The 16,111-nt window shown below is 42.9% G+C and overlaps 2 protein-coding genes across 5 annotated transcripts in view; one reads left to right on the forward strand and one right to left on the reverse strand.

Moving 5' to 3' along the window:
- Window positions 1-553: 553 nt before the first annotated feature.
- On the reverse strand, window positions 554-928 carry RB195_018371 (uncharacterized protein; the record flags this gene model as incomplete). 2 transcript variants are annotated; one of them, XM_064185789.1, is made up of 1 exon in its annotated part: window positions 554-928. In XM_064185789.1, one exon carries the CDS (start codon window positions 926-928, stop codon window positions 554-556), a length of 375 nt encoding a protein of 124 aa, XP_064041670.1. The 2 variants fall into 2 exon arrangements, with proteins under 2 accessions (XP_064041670.1, XP_064041671.1); XM_064185790.1 differs by having other exon boundaries at window positions 554-922.
- A 4,605-nt stretch (window positions 929-5,533) lies between these two features.
- RB195_018372 (uncharacterized protein) overlaps window positions 5,534-16,111 on the forward strand; it is a gene marked incomplete at both ends in the record, with an annotated part of 29,734 nt that continues 19,156 nt past the window's right edge. For 2 of the 3 annotated variants that reach the window (XM_064185793.1, XM_064185794.1), the window contains 7 exons: window positions 5,534-5,822; window positions 7,048-7,163; window positions 10,787-10,864; window positions 10,915-11,004; window positions 11,091-11,228; window positions 11,282-11,371; window positions 12,781-12,974. In XM_064185793.1, the coding sequence (XP_064041672.1) occupies window positions 5,534-5,822; window positions 7,048-7,163; window positions 10,787-10,864; window positions 10,915-11,004; window positions 11,091-11,228; window positions 11,282-11,371; window positions 12,781-12,974 (995 nt within the window). Of the gene's footprint in view, window positions 5,823-7,047; window positions 7,164-10,786; window positions 10,865-10,914; window positions 11,005-11,090; window positions 11,229-11,281; window positions 11,372-12,780; window positions 12,975-13,277; window positions 13,318-16,111 lie in introns of those variants that run through there. The other variant, XM_064185791.1, reaches the window with a different exon arrangement.

The following is a 16,111-nucleotide window of genomic DNA, read 5'->3' on the forward strand; positions in this document are numbered from 1 at the left end:
AGTACTGTTCGTACAACCATTTGATTTAATACCTTTCAACCATAAAAATAACTTCTCAGTCCTTGTGAACTAAACCAGGAAAGCAAAAAATCACTGAGTCTATAGCTCTTTCGGATTGATATAAACACTGACATAGTGGAGCTGCGATCAGTGGCATGCACCCGACTTCGTCTTGCCACGCCTCATAATTTCAGCACTCGGCAAAATTTGGATGGAGCAGCAGAAGCATCAATTTAAGAATGAGGCAAATTGTTATATCCCTAGAATCGAAGAAATAAAACCCTGTAAAGTGGATTACTGATGCAACTAATCTTACTGCTATGGAGCTGCTCTTTCCGCAAGTAACAACTAGAACTAGTAAACAATGACTTGACGCATCCGCTAGCCCGCAAGCCACTGTATGGGAAAGTTACACATTCATGAAGTTGAAACAATTGTGAATGGAAGTGAACGTGGTGACGCACTCCAGGCGGATTTATCAATGCCCACACTTTATCCCTTGATCCTTTATTGGTGCAACGAGCTGTCGCGTTGAATAAATTGATGTCCCGCATCATTCGTTGTTAGTGGCACTTGACGATATCTGCTCCAAGGATGTGGTACTCTTGGAAGTACTTGCATCTTTGATAGAAACATAAAGTAAAACGACGATTTCCTGACCTAAGTCACCAATAGTAGCGAGAAACGTGAGCAACGCGTATGCTACGTAACCATTTCGAGTCTCAGTGGTGATGGCAGCAAGGCGATTGAATGTAAGTAAGGTGTTGATTGGAACCCATCCCTCGTCCTGTTTCATACTATCCTGAAGAAATTTGTCTCTTGGAAGGTTAATGTTGCCAAAATAGTACTCAAGTTGTCTAACAACTTTCTCGTTCACACTTTCCCCAGCAGCAGAAGGAGCAACATTCTCAGACTCCGTCATATTCATATTTCATATTTCTCAGACTGGTTTAATTACCCAAGTTTGAGGGTCCACGAATATGACGGAGTCTGAGAATGTTGCTCCTTCTGCCGCTGGGGAAAGTGTGAACGAGAAAGTTGTTAGACAACTTGAGTACTATTTTGGCAACGTTAACCTTCCAAGAGACAAATTTCTTCAGGATAGTATGAAACAGGACGAGGGATGGGTTCCAATCAACACATTTCGAGTCTGCACCAGCACCACGTGATTAACTACGAGCGAAGAATTAGCAGGTCCCATTGGGTCTCCCATTAGTTTCCAAATGATAGCCGAAATTCGTTTGTCGTAGAGCGTTTTTTTTTTTGGCACGAACTGCCGCTAGTTGCATTGCTAACAATGTTTATGCAGCGAGACAATAAGAAGTTGTGGCATTCTTCTTCTTCGAATACCTAACTTTTCTTTATTAAAAACTTCTGTATTAAATAAAGCTGCGAGAAGGAATCAAACCATTCTTCAAATATAATTTTCCTACAGGATTATTGTTTCGGTGAGATGGCACGAAATAAAGGATACTCAAGTCAAGTTGGAATCGCTCAAGTGAATTACATTTTTATGGGACGCTCAATTATCATGATCATGTATATAATAACGGGCTTATTCTGTTACATGTGTGTGTGTATGTATGTATGTATGTATGTGTGTGTCAGTCACGAAATTCAAAAAGGGGGGTGCGACGGGTCCACCGACGTCAGATACCTATGGAAGGGGGTGCGAGGGGTCCACCGGCACCAGATATCTATGGAAGGGAGTGCGACGGGTCCATCGGCACCAGATACCTGTGAAAGGGGGTGGGACGGGTCCACCGGCGCCAGATACCTATAGAAGGGGGTGTGACGGGTCCATCGGCACCAGATACCTGTGAAAGGGGGTGTGACGGGTCCACGGGCATCAGATACCTATAGAAGGGGGTGTGACGGGTCCACGGGCGTCAGATACCTATAAAAGACGGGTCCACGGGCGCCAGATACTTATAGGAGGGGCTGCGACGGGTTCACCGGCGCCAGATACCTGTAGAGGGGGGTGCGACAGGTCCACCGGCGTCGGATTGGTGTGGCGGCGCCAGATAACTAGAAAATGGAGTGCGACGGGTCTCATGGCATCGGAATGGTGCACCGGCGCCAGATAAGTATAAAAGAGGGTATGACGGGTCCACCCGGCGTCAGATAGCTATAAAGTGGGGTGCGACGGGTCCCACGGCGTCGGATTGGTGCGCCGGCACTAGATAGGTATAAAAGGGGGTATGACAGGTCCATCCGGCGTTGGGTTGGCGCACTAGCGCCAAATAGCTATAACGTGGGGTGAGACGGGTCCCGCGGCATTGAAATGGTGCGCAATAACTTCGCGTGCATGTCGCAAAAGATAAATGATGAAAGTCGTTTCATAGCCGTGGCCACTGGGCGTGTTGCTTTTCACCTTCATGACTCCTCCGCTATATATTTCTTTCTTTGTTCGCCTCAAGTTGGTAGCATGCGTTCTCAGAAAGTGGAAACGCGCATGAAAACGGCTGCTTAAATAGTAGCAAGATGTTTTATGCGATCTGGCGTGGAACGTTATCTTTATCAGTAGGACGATGTCTTTCACGTTAATTTATGCCAAAACACCATTCTTTGATAACCGTTTGTAGAAAACAGGAGAAAAACCAATATTTCGCAAGATTCTTTTAAATATTGTCTATAATATATTGATAAGGAGTGTTTGAAGCTGAAGCTCGAATGTTCTGCAAATGTAGAACTGACGCGTTTAGAAAGAAGACTATGAAATCTTTTGCATTTAGTTATAATATAAAAAAGGAAGAAGGATTGCTGGAGATACACAAGTCCAATTTCATAGAACTAATAACACTAATATTAATTTTCGTTGATCAGTGAAAGCGAGCGAAGCAAACACCACAGAAAGTCTGAAGTCCGGCTTTAGCCGGACGTTCAGACTGGTAGAATAATAAAGGGAAACATCCTCATAAACACGCTATCCTTGCTTATCCTTGCAATGTAGGGAAGCGAGAGTAAGTAGTGCACGTCACCCAAACAAAGTGGGCTGATGAGGAAAGTGATCACCTGCCTTTTTAAATCCTGTTTTAAAAAGTTACGTGTACTTTGTGTTGAGTTTATGTGTTCGCTTTCGACCAAAATTTTTTAAGGGTACATTACTAATTTTCTCAGTGCCTCGAGATGGCTCTGGAAGAGAAGCAGTTGTGGTCAGTGGAGTAAATAGAAGAGCAGTTTATCCAGACGTAATCCTTTTCTCAAAGTTTTGTTCCTATCTGTAATGTGTCCTTTCCTTTTCCTCAGAACGTGTAATCAAAGCATCAGCTAAGCCGAAACAGAAGAATTCTCTCTTCTTGCAAGTCTAGATACCAACGTGGTTTTTGAATTAATTCTTCTAAATCCACGGTTTTCCTCGGAAGCTTTCGGTGGCCCGTGGGGATGTAGCCCAGTTCACATGGCGATAATATTGCTATAGAGGGATGGAATTTGATCTTCGCTTGGCATTTTCCCGTTGAAAAGCATTTGGTTGGCTGCGGAACGCATCTTATTTGGTTTCAAACGAATCCTCAAATCAGGTGTCAGAAACACGTCGTACGCCTAAGCTCACGACATGCGCTGCTATGCAGGTTGTTCTCAGTTCTTGTTCATGTTCGATTCAATGCTTTAGTACGTTAACGAGGATAGGAGACGTTTTGTATAGCTAGTCGTGAAGGTGTAATGAAGTGTCGCTTGATAGATTTCATTAGTTCCAACTCCGTCGTGATCACTTCTTGTGCCAGAAACAAAGGCGTCCTTCGCCTAAAAGCATCTTCTTATTGCTTTTCGGCCATGTTCACCGCCACCGGTTAGCACTCCTCTTTAGTCCTTAGTTATTTCCAACAATTTTTCTGACATGGTGTTGAACAGTGCACCGAAATGAAACCCACTTCGACCCACCGCACGTTCACCTGCTAAAATTAGATGTCGTTTTCTTGCGCGGATCTCGTCGCGTCTACGGCTTATTGCGGTGATTTTGCACGCGACGGCGAGTTTTTGAGCGTGCCCAGCCGCAGTTAGTCTCTAGAAGCGCTTTGCTCTCCCCATTCTCTTCGAAAGCGAATGTGGCGTCGTTGACACCGGCAATGAATGCTGTCATATCCGAGTAAACGTCGTTTAATGACCTATATTCTGCTGAAATGGGACACCGCCAACAGTTGCTCTCTCTTCTATAATGCCGGTCGAAGCATGACATCCTTCCTTTTCACTTTCGGCGTTGAGTCGAAACGAATCGTCGCTTCGCGTTCGAACAAATAGGATGGTTGTGACTCCAAGCATCGGCATTCAAACTCGCAAAGAGTTGATTGCAGGTTCGTGCAAGCCGTTTCGCTATAGGAGTTAGTGTTGTGCTACTTACTCTTATTCTTAAAACAGCATTTTCGCGTCTGCTTCGTTCATTCTGATCCTTGCTCTCATTCCACTTTTCCAGACCACCCCCACAACTTTTCTTCGCACTAGTTTTCTGTTGTACTCATTTTCCTTACAGGTTGCTCTTTCGGCGTAGAAAGGAGATATCTTTAGATTGAACACATCTTGAGCGGTTAAACTTTCTAATCTTTGCAATCCTTTAAACTATATACTACAATGCGTACTTCCTTCAATTCTTTGATTTCGAAAAAAATCCACCATTGTAAGAAGTATACATCCGTTTTTTGTTTTTCTCTGCATATTCTTCCAATCCTTTCCTCTAACCGCTTTAAATAAAGAGATGACTATCAGCTTTCCCGACTGTGGTACGATCTTGTGCACGTATGAAAATGTGTCGAGTATGAAAAATCCCTAACATCGCTTCAAAACAATTTTTGCACCATGAAGTTCTCATAAACTGCACACCCATAAAGCACTCCCATTTTAATGTTGTTGACTTTGTTGTTAACGACAATCCGTCATGAACATCCTATCGATCACAAGAAGAAAAATCTCTAAGCTCTTTGAATCTCATGTTCTCTGTCGACTAACGAACCATTACAAGCAAAAACGAATTCTGTCGATTCTGAATTATTGTTGAACTAGATGCTGCCTGCGTACGTTCCCTGAACAGGTGCCGCTGCAGTGATTTTTCATGAAAGTTAATTTCGCTAATGTTGCTCCACAGCCTGTTACACCGCAGGCGCACACAGGCGAGAACACTGCACAAATAAAGCGCTAGGCATGTTCAGTGTGAATGGGATTGAAGTAGAAATCCGAAATCGTCTCGGAGAAACATTTCATTTATAGAGAAACTTTCATTTGTGTACAGTCAAGCTCTGAGCAGAAAGTCGTCTGATTGGTGAACAGCTTCGGCTCTAGTGAACCATGCACGACGACAAGATGGTGACAAGAGCTGTGACGACGACAGGCGTGTGCGTTAGGTGCATCCGGGCGGCAGCGGAGGCTTGCCGAGTTATTTACTCCGCCCCAGGCAGCCTAGATCCGCATTGATCTGATCGCTGCTGCCCTCGGTCATCCCACGCTCACACCTCTACCTTAATTTATGCTTCTGATATGATCGTTTCATTCTGATTTGGTCCGCCTCTTACAAACGGCGTCGCCATCTGGCGGAGCTGTTTAAATGAATCATCTCACTGTTCCCGACAGTCCACAGCATCGTCGACGTGAAATTGACGTGCCACGGATGTGGAACGAACTTCGCAAGAGGAGCATCAGCGAGTTGAGCCTCGTGTTTGACATGTTCCGCGGCCCAAGTCCGTCTTCCAGTCAGAGCCTTCATCCGGAACGAGATAGAGCATGCCAGTCCACGGGCAACCTTCCAACTTCACCGAAAGGACGCCGCAGGAGGCGCATGCAGCGAACATGGAAAGCTCTATCTGCTGCTAACATTGCTCGACAGTATGTTATTGGTAAGCGATTCCATGTCTCCCGTTGGTGTCCATTCATACGAACATTCGTTGTAGGCCGCGCCACGCTTTTTTACTTCCGGCGGATTGCATGCGGTATCGGCAGGTTAATTGACGCTATTGCTATACCCGTCGCCGAACTATAATTCGCTTATTTTAACTTTGTTGTTTGTTTAATCTGCTAAATGACGCTCTACTTTTTTATTGGAACCAGCTATTAACAGCTTTGAGCGCACGAATCAGCGTTGTGGAGAGTGCCACTGTTCTCGCACTTAAACCCTTTTGTTTGGCTGCAAAGTGTGCTAAGTAGTCAAGGCCATTTCCCGTCTTCTTTTTTCACTTTCGAGAACATCTTCGCAGCTCTTGGAAGCAGGGAAATATCTCAGTTAAAGAGCACCTAGTGGTACTCATCTGTTTGACTGCCGCAGTTCAACTACAAACAATTACTGGGAATCAGTTTAAAATCACCATCGTGCCAGTGAGCAGCTCCGTGGAATTATTTCCATGAAAATGGGATGGAAATAGGAATTTAAAGTTGTTGGCGAGACAGATTTGGTTCTCGTTCAGCATTACCGCTCAAATAATGTTTTCCACCTCAGTGAACCCAACTCCCCCCCCCCCTAATATTGTCAATACCCCTGTTAATTTCAGAGAGGCGGTCCTTGAGGGAAAAGGAAAATACTACTCCAGTTTAACTCACTCGGCTGAGCACACTTTTTGCTCGTATCTCATCTCTAATGCGATTATTGAGTGGCGACGATCTGATACAAATTAGTTTGTTTCCTTGTAACAAATTGATCCACGGTAATGATTGATGCTCACAAGTATCGATCGAGCGACACGATCGACTTTGTGTAAGCATAGCAAAACAATGTAGCTGGACAGATGGCACAGCAGCTGGGAGAGAGACGTGAGAGAGGCGCAGTGAGGCAGAGGTAGCCGAGAAAGTGAAGAAGAAGTGTTCGGCGAAGTTGCTCGAGTCGCTGCCAAAAGACACATGGTTTAGTCAAAAATCGAGACCAGCTCCACTGTTGCTCAGTGATGAAGGGGAGATGCGGTTGGTGCAAAAGGTTGCTCGTAAGGATTCGTTTATCCTGAACCATATAAATAATAAACAGCAAAGGAAGTGAAATTCGCACACTAGGCGAGCATGCGGCGGCAGCTAAGTGGGTTGAAATCTGCAGCAGAAAACGACTTTGTGCTCCTCACAATTATTTTCCTTGTTTAGTTCAAGAAGAGAAGGCGATGCAAGCCGTGCCGACGGCGCCCATCGACGCTTCGAAGTTCGTCGCTTACGTGACCGAACGGAGGAAAAAGCGAATACTTTTCAAAGGAGAGTATCTGGTATGTTTCTCTTTTCTGCTGCTTATGAGGTTATGTTCTGCGGAATCACATTTTCACCCATTATTTCATCACTTTCAAAATGTGTTTTTGACGTTTGAATTGTGAATGTTTTTCTACATGCTTCCTATGTTAAGCTGTTTTCTCTTACAAGTTTATTTCTGTACCTAATGATGCTTAGAGATCTTCCACCTAACCACTTTCTCTCTGCTTTAAACAAATTTGAACTTCAAACTTTTTCCGACAGTTTCACTATCTTGTCCTTATTCGTTTGTTCATCCATACATGGTGTTGAAGGTAGTTGGAATATTAGAAGGTACATATTTACGGTGCTGTGAATTTGATTGAAGGTTTTTCTGTCGCCTGAAGTTGAAGTCGTAATCGATGGTAGGTAATCCTGTCTCCAAATGCACAATGTTAAATCTGTTCTAATTTGATCCCGCTCCATGTGACAGAAGAATCCACGAAAAAGCTGGACAACTTTATCTGAGTGAATCCTTTTCTCATGTGTATTAACAGGCTTCAGTATCACTCCTCACTAAAGAAATCATCTGTGGTTTTTCACCGTCCGCTTCCCTTCGTCAAGCTCTGAAATATGTGTCTGGGCGGTAAAAAAGCTCTTCTTGAATGTAACAACCAGCTGTTCAGAAGACTTCATGACTTACGTCTAATCAATATGCTGAAATCAATGTATAACCAGTTTCTTGGTCGAGAAATGGTTGCTGATGAACTGTATCATATCAGCCCATACGTTCTTCAATTCTTCGTAAGAAAAGATCTTCTCTGTCTATTTATTTTCTCTGTTTAGTTTCTGTTACTTTTTTGGGTCGGAACATCATTTGATGAAATGTAGTATAGGTACATAGAAGTGACTCAATCGCGGGCTCGCATTATTACCTACCGCGGTTGCACACGTTTGTCACCTTTCCATATCGAACTGCCTGTCGACACCGAATGACCCGAGCACTTCAGGTTGGAAGTGTCCGGGAGTTTAGCGTAACGAAATGAAGTGTAGCTGCTGTGTCTATGCTCCCTCTAGATATTTGTCCTGTCTGGGTTAGGCTTTGGTCTTCTGTACTGGACCACAGCACCTTTTCGCAATACCTGCATAACTTCCCCCGTAAAACTGTGCCAGTTATATAGCTCGATCAACAACATGCGTGCCCCGAGCGTGCACTCAAACACCTGGTTGCATTCAGCGCAACCAGGGCCAGGTAGGCCGAGCAGGTAGCAATCAGACGGACATACATGACCACGTAGCCAGGGATGTAAAGGTTTATTGCAATCCTAAGACATAGGCAACCAATTCTGTGGCTACTGTTGGTGAGAAGATCGCTTCTTTTCTCGATCCATACCGCTTTACTCGTCCTAAAGGCTGCTTTTAGAATGATTGCTCAGAGAAGGCTTCGTTTATCGGCGCTCTATCTGGCCACACCTCTGCCACATACACAAAACCGTTAGTTGATGAGGAAGTTCTGAACGCTGATCCTCGACTTAACTTGCTTTTATACCTCTCCCATCGCATGAAGCGGACATCAATGTGTGACGAAGTGTGAAAGTAATCCATTACGTAAACAGCTGGCACGTAACCACACACTGCACGCTGATTGAAATACACGAATTCTGCATTGTTAGGATTTCTCAGGCGCATTAACACTTAACACAGAATGACACTGTAAAGAAGTAGATGATATGAACAGAAAAGAAATCCTTTCCTATCTCGTATACGTTACAACTCGAATTTCCCTTTAATACACTACATGTGTACATTTCGTGCTAATATTTTGCTCTGTAGAGAAGAGAAGTTATTCGGAACATGTTACTGAGTTTTCTTAGATCCACTTCTTTTTTTATTTTTGAATCCCATACTAGCTAGTCGATCTTTGATGTTTACATGAGCAGATCCTATACCAAAATTAAAAAAAAACGTACACAAACGATAGCACAGCGTAAGCTCCTTACATTCTTAATAACAAACCAACTGTTCCGTTTTTCAGTTTTGATTTTTCATTTGTTCATGCAGAGCCGAAACGTGCTTTTTTTCCTTCTCAGCAAACTTCTTTCTTCTTCTATTGTCTTATTCTAGCTGAAAACAACAAGCAAGGATGAGGTTTATTCACATTCAATACGTTTCCCTTGCCTTTGCTCCTAACCTTCATCTCTATTTGCATTTTTGGTCGGTGAACTCAGGATTTTCCCATGCTGCTAAACTTCCACCATCTCTAAACGAACTGAAAACTGCTAATTCGTGCAATCTTCCTTAACAGATTCATTGCTCGGATCTTTCAGGCATTTCTTTCACCCGTGATTTAAAAAAATCCACCAAGTTCCTTATACATAGAAATATTGATGCAACATAATGACTATCCAAGAGAAACTTCGTAGAACAGCTGACGATGTCGTGTTGTTGTAAAATTCGGCGTGTAAGAGGGGCTTGGAGAAAGCAAAACGTTATATCTTATCACTTTTTTTAAAAAAGAATAAAGATGAAATATGGCCACAGGATTAGGTGGAAGCTAATAGAAACATTTGGTGGTTTTTGTTAACGTGTTCTTCTGGAGTGCCATACCCTGTGAAAACATAGTAGTCCATTCGATTTCTTCTCATCTGTTTTACAGCATTCTGTTGTTGTACCTGTTTTGAGTCCATTTGCGTTTTTCCTTCTTCGTCATTTTTCCCGTCATTTTTCCCTATAATGAACTGTTCAAGTCTTTTCTTAGGATTCTACGGTGACTTTGTACAGAGTTATCGCGTAATAAACAAATACAAATATGAATATCTATTAAGACCAGGAAAGGTGCAGCGCAAATGGCAATAGTTCTGTCGCGATTGCACGGTCGGTCGATGGTTCGAAGCCGCAATGGATCCAACCAAGCCTGTCACCCCTTCCCCCTCCCCTCCCTCCGGTCTATAAATTGCTACTATTCAGTGTTTCTATCCTCTTACACAAGTCTGGGAAGATAAAAACACTGATTAGCAACGAGATTTGATACCCCGACTATTTCCCGCAAGACAGCTAGACTTCGAAAGCGTTCGTGAACCCAGAACCATTTCGAATTGAAGTGAAAGCTTCGGCGCATCCCAACTCATCGTGAATTCAGTGTTGTGGAACAGCACCTGCTCTATCTTGAGGTTCAAACGGCTTACAGGGATCTTTTCCTGATTCTATCCTCCATTCAAAACTTTTCACAGAACATAAATGTCCCTTGCAGTCTTCTGCGAATGAACACTGTTGATTTTTGCCGTCGTTCATTCAGAAAATGCATACGAAAGAAACAGCTCCCTCCAGATTAATTTCCGTAATTCGTGACAACAGTTGTGCTTGAGTATTAGTGCCTTCTCACAAGCATGGGTAGAAAAATCGGAAGGGATCTGGGGTCGACAGAAAGTTTCGCATATATTTCAATAAATAGCGAAGCCATGATCTCGGCTCTGGATCCGATCCTATAAACATCAACAGTTATTAGTTCGCTAAGAGATGGAATCATTGCTGTTGCCCGGATCTGTTGCTTTTGCTGCCAGGCTCCCAAACGACGTGTCTATGAGCAAGATAACTCTGTCATTATGAAATGCTAGTGTCATATATGGCACAGTTCATAAAGGTCTGCCATTTATCCCTCTTGCAGATGATAAATCGATCGATAAACACCAGCAAATGTCGGAGCGATGTGGGGAGCACGTTGAGCGACAGAAATCCATATCCCGTGAGTAGAGAGCAGATTCGTGGATCCGAGGATGAACACTCCACTTACAGGACACACTGCCCTACGACTACAATCGTGTTATCTTGCCTCGACTGCCATGCGACGAGAACTCACATTACGTGAACGCCAGCTATGTCAATGTAGGTAACAACAGTTGATTTGCAGGATTTCTGTGTCCACACTACTGCAAAGTTTGTGTTGTAAAGGTTCTTATGCACGTTTGCAGAGTTGGTTACGTGAAAAAGCGTACGTAGTGACGCAAGCGGTGCGCACCAAGCCGATGAACGTCGAGTTCTGGAGGATGGTGTGGGAACTGGGCTCGAATTGCATTGTTATGCTCACCAAAGTGTTCGATTTCATGCGGGTAGGAGAGGTTGTTGTTTTTCTGTGAAGCTTGTCAATTTGCTCAACGTTTAGGTAATGTGCCTCCAATATTGGCCGTTAACACGGTTTCTTTTTGGGGACATCGAGGTGGAGACAATCGACACTCACACCTACGCACACTTTGTAGGTATTCTTAGTACATTTGCAATGGTTTGTTTGGTCTGTGAAGTGGGTTGTGCACTTGCTGGACGAGCTCCCTTCTTCATTAAACAAACGTCGACCATTATTCATTCTGCAATTTTCGTCTAAAGTACAAAGGGGTAAAAAAGTGTGTTTTATCGCGACGAATGGAAAATTCTGGGGATTTCCCAAGTTTATACAAACTCCGCACATTCAAAAGTGCTTATTTTTGTTATCATGTTATTTTCACGAACATCTGTTAATGTTAAATAACTCCCTCGTCCACCAACGTTTCTACATCAACATCATCACATCAAGTTTCACCTTAGCGAGTAGTCATTTTCGGTCAACCGACATCCAAAAAAATTTTATATCACGAACTGCACTTCATCGTTTATTTCAATTCGAATCATCAAAGCGACCTATTCCCTTTTATCTTTATTCAACGTCGTGTACTGAATACTCGTATCCTGATGAAAGCATGCACTAGAACAGTAGAAAGCCCAGAATCTAATTTACATTAGATAGCAGTGTTCTCAGAAATTTTTGCACAAACTGACATGCGTAACTGAGAACAGTGATTACTTGGGCAAGTTACGTGGTTAAGAGACGAACGAAACGAACTTTCTGTTCTTTTCTGTTCTGTGCTAATCGTCAGAGAATTTTCGATGCTTCAATCTTCAAAAACCTTCACCTCCACATGCAATAGTCTAAACTTCAAATAGAAATTTGATTCACTGTGCATTAGGTCATTCCGTAAATAGATTTTTTGAATTGCACTGGAGTTTTTATCGTTACTAACAAGTGAATTTTGGAAGAAGGGCATCAGAAGTCTCTTAGAAAAGTTGAAGCGGATTATGGAACATGGAGGAGGGAATATTTTAGAGCAGAGAAGTTTTGTTCGTCTTAATTTTGAGGAATAGGAGTGGACTACATCACATTATTCAGGTGATGAGGCAATGATTTACCTTCTGTAGCAGAACGCACCGGACGGACTCTACCAAACCACGTAAACATCCTAGATAGCGTAACATTCGTTTCCCATCCCTCGTTAGCACGCTTTTTTAAGAGTTCCTACAGGTGACACTAATGCAGGTACCATTCGATGAAAGGAAATGCCGGATACTTAGTGTCCTCCTTCCTCAACAGACAGTTATAATCCCTCCAAACTTTGCCTTTATCTTCGACTATTTGCATAATTTGATTATAGAAATTCTTTGAAAAGTGGCTTGGTTTATTTAGATGTTCACTGGAATCGGTGCTAATTTAAAAATTAAAAAAACAGGGTTGTGTTCGAATTAACAGATAAGATACTGGTCTATGTTGGGACCACACGTGCCATTGCTACGTAGAGGTTTTGAGGATTTTCTCTCGTAAAGCATGACTATTCTTCCACAACTCCCGTACTTCAGGTGATTCGAACATTCCGATTAACGCGGAAGATCAACCAGGACGATCCTGAGTCGAGGATCGTGAAGCATTTTCACTTCACAGAGTGGGAGTTGGACTCTTTCCCTTACATTTCTGCCTTCATCGAACTGCGTCGGAGAGTGCGGCAGTTTACGGAGAAAAACCCCGTTGACGCTCCGGTTATCGTCCATTGCAGGTGCGTCTCATGCGGCTCTTGCTCTGTTTTGTTAGTGTTTTTCTCTTCTTCTTTTATTTTACCTCTGCTAATCTGCACCTATACATTACTGCAATTAGTACCTGCCATTGCTCTGCCCACGCAGATCGCGAACGCTTCGAATGGGTGAAAAAGATAAGGGTGATGGTTATGGTGTTGTTTGCTTCATCGCAATCGCAAGCACGCTTAAAAGAGGCAACACAACGCAACCAATATTTCCGCTCATAATTAGTAGGGATGAACTCGCACGTTTCGCTGTTTTAAAAGTGTGTCAACAGCATTCAGCAAACTTCAAACAGCGATGCGACCGGCGCTCGACACTTAGTCACTGAACTGCGCACTAATCATTGAAATAAGTAGGAAAATAATAGGAAATGAATAAAAAAATCGGTCAGTGAACCAACATAGTCGCCGTCGAATGTGTGCTGCCGGGAGACTGCGATGTTTCTTCGAGTGTTTTCGACTTTCCTACGCAGTCCGTTTCCCTACATTTCGTTACGTTCTTTCTCCAGTCTAGCTTCCATAAGCACTGTAAATATGCAGCTATATTCCACTTCCAAAACTTGGACGCAGCGTTCGAGGAAATTTCTGATGTGTTCAGTGATAGACACACTAGTTTACAAGTGTTAAACCGGAAAGGGAACCGCCTACAGACTTCCTACTGCTTCAGGTTTCGAGGACATTGAGAGATAGAAAGGATTTGTTTAAATAGGGGGTTTATTGCGTCAGTCCTATGTACGCATGGGATTGACGCAATAAACCATGGGACCTCGTTAATTGGGCTTTATTAGTTTTTCTGTGAAGAGTTGCCTTGTCGGATTATTACACTATCTTCATAGTTTCATCAAATGAGTCCTATGGATTTAAAGAATTGCTTTGTCGGATGTCCAAGGTTTGTGATCCTTCTGATTCCTAAATTTGCATTGTTTTTCACGCTTTCATCGCGGCTACCATGCCCATTCACTTTGCATCCCAACATCGAAGATTTCTTCGAACGCAAGATTTAAATTCAACTTCAGTCATGGGAAACAAAGAAAAAAGAATGAGATTGGATTGACTATACATCTTCATTCTGAAGAAATCTCATATACAAAATTAGAAAATGAAAGTATACATACCATATCAAACCTAATCCAGACTTCCTGACAGCCGTAGACAGTTCATTACCTTTGGTCGTTTTACGGTGGAAAAGTTGCATGGATCCCAAACTATGCAAACTATTATTTGGAAACTTTAACGTTCTCTGATTTTCGCTCCTCCGAAGCACCAGCACAGATGAGCAGCAACGTAGTGTACAGAATCCCTCTTAAATTGTGTTCCAAAATCCGTCCTCGCTGATCTGTCGATAACCGTCAAAATTCTTCGGGATAGGTAAAATTGATTCGAAAACACCAATCCTAAGCAAATGCCCTGATTTTTATATGCTAATTCTTCGACCAATAATCTGATGTGGGGTTCATGGACGATTTGTTTCAGTTCCGCAATTCTTTACTAGTCCCTTCTTTTTTTTTCAGTATTTTATTTTGATGGCATCACACTCCTTACTGCCTATATTACTTGTCTGAGTTCGATTCATAGCACCCATCTGCCGGTATTTTTTGTTCTCTCCCAAAGTTATGGTGGATTGCGGTTTTTACTTGCTATCCAGCCAACATAAATAAACTCTTTGAAACACTAGAGTTCAAAGTGTTGAACTGCAATACATTTAATTGGTGCAAGATCATTAGTATCATCAGGTTTCCTTCCGATTCTTTGGAGGGCAAGCAAGAATTCATGGTTTTGTTTTCTCAAATTTTGCTCGTATTGACTTTTCTTCAAACCAGTTATTTTCATCATGCAAAAGATCAACCACCCGCCAAGTCAGCATCACCAAAAGGGGTGAATTCTTCTTTTGCCTACCTGACGAATGCGATAGTGACCTTGGCTGCTATGGCACTAGTCCTTTTGACTATTCCAATTTATGAGCCTGGAGAGAGCAGCGTTAGGATGAATACGTTAATCCAAAAAAGAGTGAGTCATTTCTCTTGAGAAGGATGATTAATGTTGGGCTCATGGAAAGAGGTGAGCATGCTCCTATACCTCCAGAGTTACACTTTTTATTACTCGTTTCGTATGGGCCTTCGAGGAATTCACGATTATTTTTTCCGCTGCGTTGATTGTGCCTGATATTCACGCGGCCAAACAACCGTACAGTGCTCTACTCTATCATGAGAGTAACTTCCGCTTCCGCTCACGTGAGAGCTTATGCAGTACAGTCACCACCTTCAGAATGATGTACGAGCGGAGGTCAGTTTCGAATTTTTGGAAGTGGGACCTCGAAACTTCAGAAGTCCAGAAACACCGGATTACTCGTTGAACCAGGAAATCTGAGTCAAAATTGGGCTAATGTTCTCCTAACCAGAAATATCTAACGACGTTAACACTGCCACCTGTTAGTTCGTTGATATTGGAAATTTTTCTTTCCAAATTGAAGTCAGTTGAAAACTTCTTGTACAAATCAATACATCATCCCATCATGTTAAAGTTCATCGAACATTCAGATTTTCACCACGATAACCTATAGTCTCCGCTGAGTGTTTTTGACGACGCGAGCGCCACACTTTCGTTCACTGATTGTCACACACACTTCCTCTCCCTTCTGCCCTTTCTCAATCCGAAGCATGCCCCGCCCAGCTGGAAATATTCGACGTAGAGCGTGGGCACAACACACACAACTTAAGAAAAGTAAATAACATCGGAAGTTCCTGTACTTTGGTCTGAAAGGTGATCACCTTCGAAGTCATTTCCGCAGAAACTGACGGACGTCTGTTCCGCTTCGTTGCATTTGCCGCCTTCGTCTGAGACCGTGAGGAGAGTGTAGATCGCTTTTCGTTGTACATTGTGAAACAAGATTAGTTTGGCAGTTATTGGGTACACATCAGAAAAACCAGTAAATTTAGTTGATATTATTTTGCGTTTCATCGGAAACCGCCGTTTTCCGTTGCATATTCTGCTGCCGGTCTCAGATACCATCAATGGGGCGATTACATTCTGCTGTATTTCATCGAAGTTTGTCTTGAAATAAAAAGGCAGCAGACTTGACGAAAAATTGAAAATGCTACAAAATTCACAGCGAATAG

This window comes from Necator americanus, chromosome II (genome assembly GCF_031761385.1).
Source record: "Necator americanus strain Aroian chromosome II, whole genome shotgun sequence".
Taxonomy (NCBI): domain Eukaryota; kingdom Metazoa; phylum Nematoda; class Chromadorea; order Rhabditida; family Ancylostomatidae; genus Necator; species Necator americanus.